This window comes from Meira miltonrushii, assembly GCF_003144205.1.
Source record: "Meira miltonrushii strain MCA 3882 unplaced genomic scaffold FA14scaffold_1, whole genome shotgun sequence".
NCBI classification, from domain to species: Eukaryota; Fungi; Basidiomycota; class Exobasidiomycetes; order Exobasidiales; family Brachybasidiaceae; genus Meira; species Meira miltonrushii.
The window spans coordinates 1,523,120-1,537,764 of NW_020289943.1; the positions used below are offsets into that span (position 1 = coordinate 1,523,120).

The 14,645-nt window shown below is 42.7% G+C and overlaps 7 protein-coding genes across 7 annotated transcripts; 4 read left to right on the plus strand and 3 right to left on the minus strand.

Moving 5' to 3' along the window:
• The first annotated feature begins 567 nt into the window (after positions 1-567).
• FA14DRAFT_169987 (uncharacterized protein) lies at positions 568-1,996 on the plus strand. Its single transcript, XM_025500251.1, has one exon. The coding sequence runs from the start codon at positions 667-669 to the stop codon at positions 1,933-1,935; it is 1,269 nt and encodes a 422-aa protein (XP_025357401.1). The 5' UTR covers positions 568-666; the 3' UTR covers positions 1,936-1,996.
• A 12-nt stretch (positions 1,997-2,008) lies between these two features.
• Positions 2,009-3,086, minus strand: FA14DRAFT_152511 (uncharacterized protein; the record flags this gene model as incomplete). The annotated part of the gene is made up of 2 exons (XM_025497536.1): positions 2,009-2,914; positions 2,982-3,086. 2 exons carry the CDS (start codon positions 3,084-3,086, stop codon positions 2,009-2,011), a joined length of 1,011 nt encoding a protein of 336 aa, XP_025357402.1.
• A 216-nt stretch (positions 3,087-3,302) lies between these two features.
• Positions 3,303-5,914, plus strand: FA14DRAFT_159300 (acyltransferase). Its single transcript, XM_025498147.1, has one exon. It carries the CDS (start codon positions 3,379-3,381, stop codon positions 5,869-5,871), a length of 2,493 nt encoding a protein of 830 aa, XP_025357403.1. The 5' UTR covers positions 3,303-3,378; the 3' UTR covers positions 5,872-5,914.
• A 25-nt stretch (positions 5,915-5,939) lies between these two features.
• Positions 5,940-7,812, minus strand: FA14DRAFT_163141 (DUF155-domain-containing protein; the record flags this gene model as incomplete). Its single annotated transcript, XM_025499797.1, has 3 exons — positions 5,940-6,682; positions 6,773-7,410; positions 7,760-7,812. 3 exons carry the CDS (start codon positions 7,810-7,812, stop codon positions 5,940-5,942), a joined length of 1,434 nt encoding a protein of 477 aa, XP_025357404.1.
• Positions 7,813-7,816: 4 nt separating this feature from the next.
• FA14DRAFT_141132 (GroES-like protein) lies at positions 7,817-9,303 on the minus strand. Its single transcript, XM_025497122.1, has 3 exons — positions 8,985-9,303; positions 8,645-8,909; positions 7,817-8,579 (listed from the first exon to the last, which is right to left on the minus strand). The coding sequence occupies exons 1-3, from the start codon at positions 9,119-9,121 to the stop codon at positions 7,899-7,901; spliced, it is 1,083 nt and encodes a 360-aa protein (XP_025357405.1). The 5' UTR covers positions 9,122-9,303; the 3' UTR covers positions 7,817-7,898.
• Positions 9,304-9,428: 125 nt separating this feature from the next.
• Positions 9,429-10,618, plus strand: FA14DRAFT_159301 (uncharacterized protein). The gene has a single exon (XM_025498148.1). The coding sequence runs from the start codon at positions 9,919-9,921 to the stop codon at positions 10,558-10,560; it is 642 nt and encodes a 213-aa protein (XP_025357406.1). The 5' UTR covers positions 9,429-9,918; the 3' UTR covers positions 10,561-10,618.
• A 131-nt stretch (positions 10,619-10,749) lies between these two features.
• On the plus strand, positions 10,750-12,981 carry FA14DRAFT_166475 (acyl-CoA dehydrogenase NM domain-like protein). The gene is made up of 3 exons (XM_025500033.1): positions 10,750-11,176; positions 11,251-11,524; positions 11,604-12,981. The coding sequence occupies exons 1-3, from the start codon at positions 11,045-11,047 to the stop codon at positions 12,575-12,577; spliced, it is 1,380 nt and encodes a 459-aa protein (XP_025357407.1). The 5' UTR covers positions 10,750-11,044; the 3' UTR covers positions 12,578-12,981.
• Positions 12,982-14,645: the final 1,664 nt, after the last annotated feature.

Here is a 14,645-nt window from a genome sequence, read left to right on the forward strand (position 1 = left end):
CCCACGCAAAAGCAAGCTAATGCTAATAACAAGGGAGGGAAAGATTATTTTTATAGCCTGTCAATACTGTTTTGTGGAACAACACTTTTAACAAGATCACATACCACCAACTCTTTCGTCGCAAATGGTATGATGACATCTTTTGCACCATCAACGTCGTCAAAAGCAAGAGAGACGGACGCATTACTTGGCAGACAGACTAGAGGAAGTGGAAAGAGGATTCCATCAAATTCGTCTAATTTGAGCATTCAGCACAACTCATATGACGATGAAGAAGAAGATGAAGACGATGATGGTGCAAGTAATACGTCAGGTTTATCACACGTTTTACTAGATTCACATCCAACCTATCAGCGACTGGTTTGGTCTCATGTGATGTCTCTATTGCCATGCATTTTTTGCGTTGAGATAGTTCGAACCAGTCAAATAGATATATAAGAGAATGGATGATATTCATTATGAGAGAAAGAGAAAAGTAAAGGCTTTATATATCTTTTAAAGAGCGTAAGAACGAGAGTGATAAATATCAAATTAAGGAGCTTAGGGATAAGATAAAGGAGACTTGGTAAGGAAGAAATAAAGGAGGCCACATGATGGCGTAAAAGGAGAGACTGTAAAGGGGGTTCGGGAGAACCGCAACACATTGCATTGCTACTAGCAACGGTCATGTTGGCCTGGCATGCACCTTGTCATATTCACCAAAGGCCACAAGATCGAAAGGAAGAACGTAAGATGTGCGGTGGACTATTGACAGATCGTGTAAGTCTGGCAGCATTTGGATTAGGTGTGGTTTGTTGGTCAGCAGCATATGCACTACGGCCTGCTATTTGGAAAACGATTGAGGTTGTCAGTCGATTGGCGCAAATTTCGCAATTAGGTTCTGGTACTTTGGCCAATGGATTGGCAACTTTTTTCTTTCTCTTACTCAAAACAACTCTTTTGGAATTCTTGCGCTTGTTCAGCGTCTTATTGGGAAATTCATTAATCTTTGCCGGCCTTTTACGTATACCCACGCTGGACAGAGATCTTTTTCATGACCCCCAAGATTTACAGCATCGTTCGCACAAATGGACTTTACATTGGTATGATCCACGATTTACGATTGCTGTTTGGGTAGCTATTGGATGGGCGTCTACTGAATTTTTGGTAACATCTTGGCAATGGTTTGACAGGTTAGCTTTGTATGAGGTCGATTTTGAAGAAGAGATTACCAACGATGTAGAAGCTTATGTTCCACCGCAAGATGGTAAATTACGAGAGTCTGCTTTACAACAACACAGGCTACAAATGTCTGATTCCGATACTGGCGCCGACTATAGTGATTCAGCAGCAACTGTTCGTGGCGAGTCGAAACCAACTTCATCTGCGAACCAAGAAGTTTCTACCGGTGTAGCAAGTGGTGTAGATACATTGTCACCAGGAGCAAAGCTACTCGAAGCGAGACGAAGGGTACTCACAGCAGCGGAAGAGAGTGGTTTCAGTATTCCTCGAAGCGATGCACCGGATGATGAGGCAGAAGAATTGGGCGCATTGAGAGAAAAGTTGGACGTAGAGATGGATGCTTTAAACAAAGCACGTTCAAGAGTTGAATTGGAAGCAACTTTTGGACAGCCGTTGACGTCGATTCCGATCGTTCTATGTACGCTTTGGCGTATTGATGGCTATTTATGGAATCTTGGATCAACTTTACTCATGTCAGCCTCTGTTACCATAGCACAAGGTCCATTCAGCGGACAACATTTTCCACCAATCTTTCCACCTCTTCATTTAACAATCACAACTTTGACTTTTTTGATCGCTTTGCATACCCTTTTCACCTCACTTTGGACAACTGGACTTCCTACTTTTGGATTCGCCTTTGTGACTTATGCCAGTATGTTGGCTGGCGTTGGTCTAATCGTTTCGGCTTCGGCCAGATGGGGCTTACTTGTATAATAGATTAAAAATGCATGATTTTACAAAGATGATTGCAGTGGGTATGGTACAATATTTAGATGCGATTCGAAACCTATTTCTTTTGTTTCATCTTCTTATTCGCTTTTTTCTCCCTTTTGCGAAATTTTTTACTTGGTAAACTTGGAGCGTCTGAAATTCGATCTTGCAAATCAGACTTTCTATCTCTGTTCTTTCGGCTGAATCGACCTCCATATGTTTTTTGTGAAGTTTCAGGCTTTGGACGGCGGGTGAAGAGGTCATTTTCGTCTAATGCATCAAATCGATTGTGATGCCTATCGCGATCAAAGCTTCCGCTATGATCTTCTACGATAGACACTAAATTTTGGTCCTCAGTCTGCCTGCGCATTTCTCGTCTGCTATTCGCATATCGACCGCCAAAAGGACCGCTGTTTGCCAGTAGATCCGAATAAATACTTGGATCTCCAGTCGCTCGCAAAGGGTTGCATCGTGGAACCGGACAGTCATCACCCCAATGTCCTCTTCCTGCGCAATTATAACACCATTTCTGTGCAGGATCCCAATCGTTTGGCGGACCCTCCTTCACCAAACCGGATATCCTATCATCCTCTCCTTCTTCTTCTGATGATGATGATGAATCGCTGCTGCTTCTATAATCATATTCGTCTCTATATTTGCGTTTTGAGGTAATCTTCCTCTTTCCAAGAGCTTTTGAAGCGCCATACTCTTTCCATTTATCGAGCCTTGCCTGTTCATGAGACTCTTGATCGTTATACCAATATATTCTGAATAAAGTTGGACAAACTGTTTCTGCATGATTCACACTTCCACAATTTTTGCATTCGTTTGCCCAACCGTTCCTCCTTCCGCCTCCTCCAGATGTTCTTCTGGGTTGCGTGCATTCTGCTGACTTATGCCCTCTCCCACCACAACGAAAACAATTCACACCTTGTCTACATTCTCGTGTAGAGTGTTGATCCAATGCACCACATGCCAAACACTATTGAGAAAGTGCATTTGTTAGCAACACACTCTTCCTGTCATTCTCCACACATTTGCTTACTCACCAATTCGTGTGGACATGATTTCTTATCGTGACCTTTCTCACCACAATTCACACAAGCTTCGAGTGCTTTCCTTTCTTCCTCTTCTTGTGATTCCCAATATCGCATTGCGTCTGAAATTGTCTCTTCGAAGACAGGTTTTGATCGTTATGAAGCAGAATGATTATTCATACGACTTTATTCCCACCCAAAGCCAAAGATTTCAAACACGACAATTTACACGTGCCCGCCGTGCCTGAGAATTAAGCTTGAAGCCTTTCAATATTCATTAATAAGAAACAGTTTAATCAAATGTCCCCACAAACAATAAAGATTTAGCGTGAATGGCGAGCATGAAAGAAGTATCCACTTGATACCACGTTCACTCTTCCAGCCATACATCCTGTCGGATCCATCAAACATGGCCAACGGGAACAAAGGTGATGGCTCATCGTCATCACCAACAAATGAGGCGGAACCATTCATTGCACAAGTTGGTGACTTGGGCGGACCGACGAATGCAGGCAAAAAAGCATTAGCAGAAAAGACAAGACAAGCAATCAAGAATCATAACGGATTCGAGAATAATGGATCATCAAGTGAATTAAACGTGGTGGCAGCGTATAAAGCTCACTTTCGCGAAGATCCTTTGGCTTTTTTACAACAAGTTTGGGCTTACGGTCAAGGTTCAGGATGGCGTGGATATAATAATTATATCGGTGCTCCAATCTTGTATCCAGGTCAATCAGAAGCAGCCATTCGGGATATCTTGAATAGCGATCAAGTACGATTGCGTGTCAGAGCACTTGCAGAGAGGAGAGTTGCACATCTTATCTCCACACTACCGCCAGCACAAGGATCTCTCTCTGAATCTGAACGTCAAAAAGAGCAAAACAAGATCGAATCCCTTAAACGGAGGAAACAACGAGAAATCGAAGCTCAACTCAATGATGTCGCTCGTGGAATGGCAGAAGTAAGCGTAGCCCGATTGGATTCGATGGCTTTCATCAAAGTGTTTGCAGCAACGATTAACAATGTCTTGGTCCGAATGTATCATCAAGGTATACATATCAGTGTCCCACAAGTGCTAGAACTTCGAAGAGTTGCCGCATTTTGTGCAGAGAAAAAGTATTCAATTTTCTTCTTGCCTTGTCACAAGAGTCATATCGATTATTTGACATTCTCATGGCTCATTTTCCGTTTGGGTCTTTCTTTGCCGCACATCATTGCTGGTGAAAATCTTGATTTACCCGTCGTTGGAAATATTCTTCGAGGAGGAGGCGCTTTCTTTATTCGTAGAACATTTTCTGGCGATGAATTATACCCTGCCGTCATCAAAGAATATATCGAACAACTTCTAAGCAAAGGAAAGAATTTGGAATGTTTCATTGAAGGAACACGATCAAGAACGGGAAAGCTTTTACCACCTAAATTGGGCATTCTCAAATACGTCGTTGACACTCTGGTCAACAAGAGAGTAGAGGATGTCTACATTTGCCCCGTCAGTATACAGTATGATGACGTCGTTGAAGCCGAGACGTTCATCAGTGAATTGCTTGGTAAGCCAAAGGAAGCCGAGTCACTACTGGGTCTTTTGAGCGGAAGTGGGTCTCTACTTTCACTGCAAATGGGTCGAATCGATGTCCGCTTCAAAACACCTTGGTCATTACGTGGATTCATTGACGAACAGATAAAAAGACGTGAAGCACCTTCTCCCAAAGATGGATCAAAGGTCGCATTGGACCTCCAGAATAACAATCACCATAAAGTGCTCCTCTTGCGGGCATTGGGCTACCGTGTTTTAGCAGATATCAATCAAGCGGGTGTTGTGATGCCGGCAGCTTTGGTCGGAACGGTGATGCTGACCTTGCGTGGTAGAGGTGTAGGCAAAATGGAATTGGTCAAACGAGTTGAATGGTTACGAAGTGCGATCGAAAAGCGTGGATTCGGGGTTGCTGATTTCGGACAAATGAAAACTGTTGATGTTGTTGAGCGTACGCTTGCGGTAATGAAAGATTTGGTTGAAGTTCAAACGGATGTCATGGAACCAACATATATTCCTGAGAAACGATTCGAGTTGAGCTTCTATCGTAATCAAGTCATGCACATCTTTGTATCTGAATGCCTGCTATCCGCTTCCCTGTACATCAAAATCAAACAAGATGGAGGATCGAGTCAACAACTCATGAGCAAGGAAACCCTAACGGAAGAATGTGGATATATCTCACACATTCTACGCAACGAATTCGTCTTTGGTACCGATTCTCTACAGAACAATGTTGACAAGATAATACGCGAGATGGTTGCAGATGATGTATTAAAGATCAACGATGACGGAATGATTGGATTATCACAAAAGCAAAGGGATGTTGGAAGACGTGATTTTGATACTTATCTGTTCATGATTTGGCCTTTCATTGAAGGTTATTGGTTAGCAGCATGTTCTCTTCTTTTGCTTGCTCAACCGCCAAACGAAAATCAAAGTAAGAATAGCGATATTCATTGGTTTGCAGCAAAAGCATTCGAAAAGCAAGCTCAATTGTTCGGTAAAACGATGTACGCTCAAGGTGAATTGAGTTACTTGGAAGCAGTTAGCGCTCAAACTTTATCACAAGCAATCGCTCGATATGAAGAACTTGGAATTGTGAGGAGGAAGAAATCATCAGGCGCTAAACCGATTCCATTGATCGCCTTAAGTCCAGATTATGCCCCTACCTATGATACAAACAAAGGAAGAGCTTCTCCTTCCGGTAAACTTTGGGAATTCTTGGAACGTTTGAATCATTTCAGACGTGAAGGAAAAGACCGAAGAGACGCTGACGATGTGGTGGGTGAAACTGTGATGAGCGTAATACAGCAGAATTATCCTAATCCAGTAGAAAGCACTAGACAAGAGAACGCAGCGAACTTGTAGACGTAAACGGGAGAATGAATAATATTTGCTGAAAAATAAAAGAATGAAAGATTGATTATAAAGAGTGATTAAGCGAAATACAAATCGACAACCATTGTTGCTACACCTAAAATGATTTCCAACAAAATCAAGATGATAACGATAATTTCAAGCCATTCAGAATGACTCGAGGTGACTTGATCTTTGAGTAATTGCAACATATCCTGTAAAACTTCCACGCGTGCATTTAGCAATTCGATCCGTTGTGGAATTTCAAGATAACTTCGTGCGGCCGAATAAAGAGGTTCAAGATCCGGTTGAGCCCAGAAAATCTCTGGTGAATCGACGATCGACCCGACAAGATGAATGTTCATACGTAAGATGAAAAGATGTCCAATCTGTTTCATAATATCCACAGGAGGCAAACCAATCTTTCCACTTTCGGCGATACTCTGTGGAATATCCTTTGTTGTATCGATGGTATTGTCGATCACACCTTCAAAGAAACTAATCTTGGTAGATTGTGCAAGTGCATGGGATAAAGACAACTTTGTCATATAACTTGATCCTTTTCGCAATGTGATAACATCATTATAGATACGACTATAATCAGCCAAATACCAATTCAGATCTTCACTTTCGATATCTTCATGTGCCAATTTTTCCACTTCAAATTTACGTAATTCTCGTAAAAGTCTCTTTTCTTCGTTTATTGTCATACCCCAAATGACAACCGTTCCGTATTCCATAAAGAATACTTCTGGAACCATTCCATGAACGGCAAAACGTTCTCTTCTTCGTCTTTTTGCTTCTTCACGACGTGCGATTTGAGCTTCTTTTTGCTTTTGCATTTCAGCTTCTTCATCGCGATCTTCTACCGAAGGAACATCAACAAGGGTGGAAGTACTTCCTCCATTATTACTCGATTCAGCGCTATGTTCATTCTTTGATGTATCTTTTGCGTCGTTCTCTCGTTCGTTCAATTCGGGAATACCCAAAAGATCAGCCGTCTTTGCATGATTTGAATCATGCTTTGTATGGGTTACGTTGACATGCTGTGCTTGATTTCTGTAGGTATCATTCTGCATATTTCGATCTTGGTCAATAAGATCGTAAGAATAGGTCGAGTAAACGCATTCATCAAAAGTCATCGCATTGGTTCGATGTGTGTCCCGTCTTGCCTGTAGCCATTTTGTTAATTCTCTCATACGATATGATGTTGCTGTACTGTAAGCCGTCACACGCGGAAGACTTGCACGACCTTTTCGAGTGATTCGTCTTGCATCACGTCTCATACTTCCTTCTGGAATACGTGCAAGATCGAGTTGTTTGGATATTTTGAGACGTTGTTCTTCACCTTCATCTTCATCTTCACTTGAATCGTCATCATCGTCATCATCTTCATCCTGTTCAGCGATCGTACCTTGAATCGGAGGTCGATCTGTTTGTGGACCACTACGACTTTGACGTTGAGAAGTTTCGGCGGTAGGTTGGATTGAGTGAACGCCATCTTCTGGTTCTTCAGGTAAAATTTTGAGCTTTCCGGATGCCTTTGTAGATCTGTTTGGTCCTAATCGAGGTTTTGCTCGAGAGACTGAATTCGAATCACGAGAATTCGATCCATTTTGAGAGGAATAATAGGATGGCAAATTATTGCTATTATTCCGTCCGGATCTGTTTAGTGACATTGTGGCGGAGTTTTACTGCTTCTTTCTCACCACACAGAGTAGCTATTGATGATGGTAAGGAGCTGTACAATATATGCTGTAAAATGTTGAAATGAGTTGAAGTAGCGTATTGCGCGATCTGGAAGTGGAAAATGTAAATATGCAATAGTACTGCACGCGTGCGGTCATTTTACAAGCGCAAAGCTTTTGCTTAGCTGTTGTGCTGCTTTAAGAGAACACACCCCTCATCAGGAAGATTGATTGAGTGGAAGGTGGAGCATACTAAAGAAGACATTTTTGGTCTCATGACTTTTTGATACAGACAGATATGGAATAAAACATGGCATTATGACTTCCTACAAATTAACTGATTTTGTTTGCCTACAAAGTAAAAGCAAGCTTTTCACCTGAAACTTGACCTTTTTCAAGTTGATCTAAACCTTCCAGGATACCGTCCAATTTGCCTTGACCAAATACTTTGATACGGTTACCAGTAATCAATTTGTTCTTCAAAAGGTGATAAAAGATTCCTTGATTTCCATTTGCGAATTTGATAATGAAATCACGATCAGCATGAACTTGTTCTTCCTTGAACTCTGCACGTCCATAACTGAAAGGTTTACCCAAACAAGTATAAGCAAGAGTATGAATGATTTCAACTTCTTTACGCAATTCCATAGCTTCCTTTTCGGGTTTGAGTAAGACAACCACTTTTCCGCCTTTGCTGCCCAATGATCTAGCAGCCAAGCTTTGGGTACCATTCTCAGAAATACAGTCCAAAGCGGCGTTCAAACGAGGATGTCCCTTGCTGATCTTTTCAGGAACAGATTCATCACGATAATCGTAAACTTCTGCTGCACCCATCTTTTTTAAAATTGCATGATTTTTAGGAGATGCAGTAGTGATGACGTGATAGCCTGCTGCACGACCAAGTTGGATTGCCCATTGACCAACGGATGTAGAACCTGACCAAATCAACACTTGAGGAGATTCAGGGCTGATTTGAGGTAGTTCGGTAGCCGTTTGAGAAGGTAAGTTGAGACCTAGACGTTGGAACAGTGCCTACAGATGATATTTTAACAGGGTTAGTGAGATTGTTTTAGTAAATGAATGTTGCATATACTCACTTGAGCAGCAGTGTAGCCACCAACTCCAACACTTGCAGCACGTTCCACTTCTACATCTTGAGGTACTGTGACGACCAACCTGGCATCAGTTTTGAGATATTCAGCAAATGAGCCACGATCGGCGTATTTGCCTCCATGAACGAAACCTGCTACTTTGTCGCCCTTGTTGACGGTGTTGTGAGTCTTTGAAGTTTCAACAACTGTACCGGCAAAATCACATCCTAGAATCAAACCTGGCTCAGCCATCAAGCGCATATGTTTCCAGCTGGAGGAAAGAAGTAGGATTGGGTTCTGTTAAAAAAACATCTTATGACCATTTTCATATACCATTCATACTCACTCTGTTGGGTTTAAAGTAACGGCTTCATTCTTGATCAAGATTTCTTCTTCTGTTGGCTTTGGCACGGAAGTGTCTTGCACTTTAGCCGTCTTGCCTTCAGCCGAGAATAAAGCTTTCATTTGAGTTGGAGCTGACATGATGAATGGTGATGATGAGCAGGAAGGAAGGAGAAAGGATTGATTTTAACAGCCTCTACTTATGCACTTTTCACCGGCTTCTTCTTTCCAACCTTGTCTTCTCCACAGGTGTGCCTTATATCCGGTCTTTCAAAAGACAGACTGGCAAAGTGCACCTCCCTTCTAAATTCCGTACAGCTCGGTAAAGCCGCTTTGAAAGGGACGTCCTTTGTTCGCGCATAAGCGTGTGTGTCAATCGAATAGGCTAATTTTAGCTTGTCTTTTTCTTTACATCAAGAAGAACGAATGAATGCTACCTCTCTTTATACAACACAGCACAAACAGAAATGGCGACATACAATCACCATGGCGCATTGATCACTGATCATGTAGCCTCAACAGCATCATCCTCTTCGGCTGGACGACAATCTCCCACAGAAGTAGAAGAAGGGCTGTTTAACGAGGCACCCTCACTATCTAAAAATGCACAAAAACGAATCTTGAAAGCACAACGAAATGAAGAATTAAAGAAAATCAAAAGACAACGGGAAAGAGAACGTAAAAAGATCAAAAGGGAAGAAGCAAAGAAGCAAGGTACATACGTTCCCGTCAGTAAACATAAGATTAGACCGGCAGAGAGCGTTCCTGTAAATGCTTCGCTTGTGATTGATTTGGGCTTTGATGATTTGATGACAGAGAAGGTAAGCCTATATTGACACTGTATGTCACTTTCGGGTGAGCTGACATTCTTTCTCCTCCTTTGTCAGGAAATCGCATCAATGACATCACAGCTGACACTCGTCTATTCGGCGAACAAGATGGCCCTTCGACCTTTTCAATCGCTCATCTTATGCGGACAAGGAACGCTAGCACCGACCGAGCTACTCTCAACAGACGTTGGCGCTGATCACCTTGAACAGAATGGAAGAGGACCAGAGCTGACGTTGTTTGACAGTAAAGTGGGACAAAGGATGCAAGAGCGAATGTTAGGATCATGGGAAAGATGGCAAGATGTTGAATTGCGAAACGAAGGAGGATTAGAGGGTCTGTATAAGGAAGACAGCACGGGAACCTCTCAGACTCAACCAGTCTGTTCGCTTGATAAGGTCGTATATCTGACTGCTGATACTGAGACTACTTTGGACACTATCAAGGAAGGAGAGATGTACGTCATTGGAGGTTTGGTGGATCGAAATAGGTACAAGAACATTTGTGCTGAAAAAGCGAGAAGATTAGGCTTACGTACAGCTAGATTGCCGATTGGTGCAGATCGATTAAAGTCAAGCACTGTGATGACGGTCAATCAAGTTGTGAATATTTTGTTGGCTTTCAATCAAACGGGCAGTTGGGAAGAAGCATTGGATGAACATTTACCGAAAAGGAAGATGAAGGAGAGCGAACAGAAGGGAGAGATGGATAGCAAGAGTGTTTCCGAGGAAGACGATCAGAGTGATAATTAATCTACTCCATCATGTAAAGATATACATTTGTACTCTATCATTATCAATATCATCTAGCACGTATAAACATCTTAAAAGCGGAAGACGGAGATCATTGTGAGCTTCAGGCTTGTTTGATTTGTCTCTATTATCACTGCAAGCCTCTCGTTTTCTTTCCCGTCTTGCAGTTCATTGTTTGAATTAAGGTACAGCTGGTGCACCTTCTTCTCAATTCTTGTCCCCGCACTCGCCACTGCAGTGATGTAAGCCTTGAAGACTGCAAAAGCGCCGGCGCGAGTATGAGCGTTTTATCCGGCTAGAGGTGTGCAAAAAAGGTTGCAACGTTCTTATACTGACATGGTGCCTTGCCCCGGTTCTCAGGCAAACCAGAAAGCCTGTTTACCGGAGAATGTAAGATGGGGGAATACACCTTGCGATACTTCTCACATCATCACGACCATCATCTCCATCACTATCACATTCATTCTTCTACAGATTCCACAGTATGGCTGCCAAACAATCTTTACATCCTGCCGTCGTTGAGGGATTCATCTCTCCCGGCGCTTGGTCTTTGATCGAGAATAACTTTTCCCAATATGCAAAAGATCTTTTGACAAAAGTCGTTCGCTTCGTAGTGGTGAGTAAAAAGACGTGAAAAGGACAATGACAACGTTTTCTGACATTCCTCTCTTCCCGTTTCACCCTTTCCAGGAAGAATGCATGCCCGCTGAAGAATTGTACGAAAGTCAAATTAGTACCGACCCTGCAACTCGTTGGAAGATCGTTCCTTCGATTGTTGAAGAATTAAAAAAGAAAGCAAAATCACAAGGATTGTGGAATTTATTCTTGAGCAAGCATCATTACCCTAAACATGGTGTCGATTTGACAAATTTGGAATACGGTGTAATGGCGGAAATCCTGGGTCGTGGACATCATTTTGCCAGTGAATCAATGAATTGCTCAGCTCCCGATACAGGAAATATGGGTGCGTTGCGCTGATCGTTCTTACGAGAGAGAAGTTTGAAAATACTGACAGACATTCCTTCTTCTTTCCCTTATTTCAGAGGTACTGGCAAAATACGGTAACGAAGAACAACAACGTACTTGGTTGCAACCCTTATTGAACGGAGAGATTCGCAGTGCGTTCTCCATGACTGAGCGCTTCGTTGCCTCATCCGATGCCACAAACATCAGTACTTCAATCAAACAAGAAGGTGATGAGATTGTGATTAACGGACATAAGTGGTGGATTTCCGGAGCAGGTGATCCAAGGTGCAAAGTTCACTTGGTCTTGGGTAAATCTCATCCTCAAAATCAATCTGCATATGCACAACATTCGATCGTAATCGTTCCGGCAAATGCTCCAGGTGTCAAAGTCGTTCGTCCTATGCGTGTGTTTGGTTATGATGATGCACCAGAAGGACATTGTGAAGTCACATATACAAACGTACGCGTACCTGTCAAGAATTTGATCTTGGGTTGGGGTAGAGGATTTGAAATCATCCAAGGTCGTTTGGGACCAGGACGTATTCATCATTGCATGCGCAGTATCGGAACTGCAGAACGTGCGCTTGAATATATGATCAGAAGAGCAACAAATCCAACAAAGAAACCATTTGGAAAATTATTGGCAGAACATGGAACAGTTGTGGCAAATATTGCACAATGTAGAATCAAGATTGAACAAGCACGTTTATTGGTCATTTCTGCCGCAAGAATGATTGACCTTTACGGCGCAAAAGCTGCTCAAAGTCAAATCGCTTATGCTAAAGTGGCAGTCGTGAATGCAGCTTTGGACGTTGTTGATCATTCTATGCAAGTTCATGGTGGTGCAGGTGTCTCACAAGATTTCCCGTTGGCAGGCATGTGGGCAGGCTTGCGTACATTAAGATACGCTGATGGACCTGATGAAGTCCATCTTCAACAACAAGGCAGACGTGAACTCAAACGATCCGAACAACTTTGGTTACGCTATGATCGTATTCAAGAACGCTCTCATCAGCTTCTCAAACAATACAACGTCACTCCTCACCTTTGAGGCTCTTCTCTTTTGTATATACTCTGTTTCCAGACACCGTGAAAAACAATCATACATCAGAAGCACTATCGCGATCACACTTGCCAGTTCAGTCTTCACTCTTCATGGAATACTAGGAACAAATACATTGCAACCATTATCTTTAAAGAGATATGAGTAGGATACGATAACAGCTAGAAAATATAACAAGAAAATTAAAGAAATATAAAGAGACTCTGTTAGGTCGCACGAAATACAGGGAGCGTTTGAGAAAAGATTGTTCTTTGTTGGTTTTTTTAAATATCGATATCCATGATCTTTCTTCCACCTGCACCTTTTGGTGGTGCAGAAGAATCAACTTCGTTTAAAAGATCAGCGATCTTTGGCAATTGACTTCGAATAATTGTTGGTGGAGAAGGTTTTTTGTTTCCGTCTGCAGTTACATCCGATCCTGTTCCATCACTTCGAGTATCTTCTCTATCTAGTGATTTCAATGAACGAGAAGAGCCCAAAGTTGGCGTAGTAGCCATATCCATATTGTCTTCTTCATCTGCTTCAGTCACTTTCAATCGAATTGGTGCCAAAGTATCAGAAGTACGCTCGAGCATTGCCTTTCTACGTTCGGGATCGTTCAAAGCAACCAACAATTGAATGATCAATCGAGCATGATGTTGACGAACATCAGAAGGAACAGATTTAGCTTCAACATCCAAAGCTGCAACATCTCTTGCAACATCTTCCATTCCACCCGAAGATCCTGTAGATGGCGATGGAGACTCTTGACGCAAGGAAGGGTACAAAGGCTCCGATGAATTGACAGGAGGAGTTTGTGGTGGTGGGCTGGGTGAAGAAGAGCTGAATGATGCTCTTGCTTGTTGTTCACGCCATTGCATTTGACCTGGTCTGTCTTGTAGAATGGAAGTGATGGAAGGAATCGTTGATCGAACCGAACTTGATCCGTCTGAACTTGTTCGTTCCAAAGAGACTGGCAAAGGCAATCTTCTGGAAGAATCGTTCATTGACATGCGTGGGTAGAGGTTGAGGCCAGGACTAGAATCCTTCGGTCTTGTTGACCGTGATGATGACGATGACGACGAACGATCATCATCTTCATGTGAAGAAGCTGCTTCGCTCATGTTTTCATCATCTGCATCCTTGGATCTTGGCATAGCTGGCGTAGAAACTGATCGTTCAACATCTGGTGCTGCTCTTGTCAAAGCTTCGACATGTCTGTACATCGGGGTGACCATATCCTTTGCACCCAATTGAGGCACGTAAGATGGGACTCTTGATTGTCTGATATTATCGAAAGACATATTGCCAACGTGCGATGATCCGTATGAGTTGTGCATCGCCCGTTGTGGTAATTGTGCAATCGGTCTGTTCCATGCGTCTCCTCCGTGGGATGATCCTGAAGTATCACCAATAAGGTCAGGCTGAGACATCAGCAAGTTTTGGTCAAATCCTGCAATGTTTGTCAATCCACTAGCAGCAAGAGCGGCTTGGAAATCAAATCCGCTCATATCAACATTGTTTTGATTTGTTGATGGCATTGAGGTGTTGGCGGATGTGGATTGATGACTCACTTGCTCATTTGGCTCTGTGCGTGCTGCATTGGCACCAACTTGCAACAAGAATGCGTTCAATTCTGCCAAATCTGTTTGCTTCAAAGCATCAGGAAGAGAATATTTGGCTTGATTTGCAAGTGTTGAAGCAGAAGGAGCTTGTTGGTGTGAGTCAAGCGATGGATACAAAGAAGCACTTTGAGCTTCAGCTTCAGCATTACTGTTTCCAAACGAACTCAAGATGGCATGAAGTGTTGCATCATCGATTCCGTTGGCGAACGAATGTTCTAATCGTTCGGCCATAACGTTGTCATATGTTGGCGCAACGCGCTTACGGCGGACGTCATCGAATAGACTTGCTGTGGCTTCATGGGATCTCTTTGAGCCAGCCAAAGAGGATCCTTGAGCAAGATAAGAATATGAATTTGGATCATCGTGTGCCTTTGGACGTTCTGCTTGCATGCCCGAATAGCCGTCATTGCCCATTGCCATACTGCCGCGATAAGTATGTGCAGCGGGGCTTC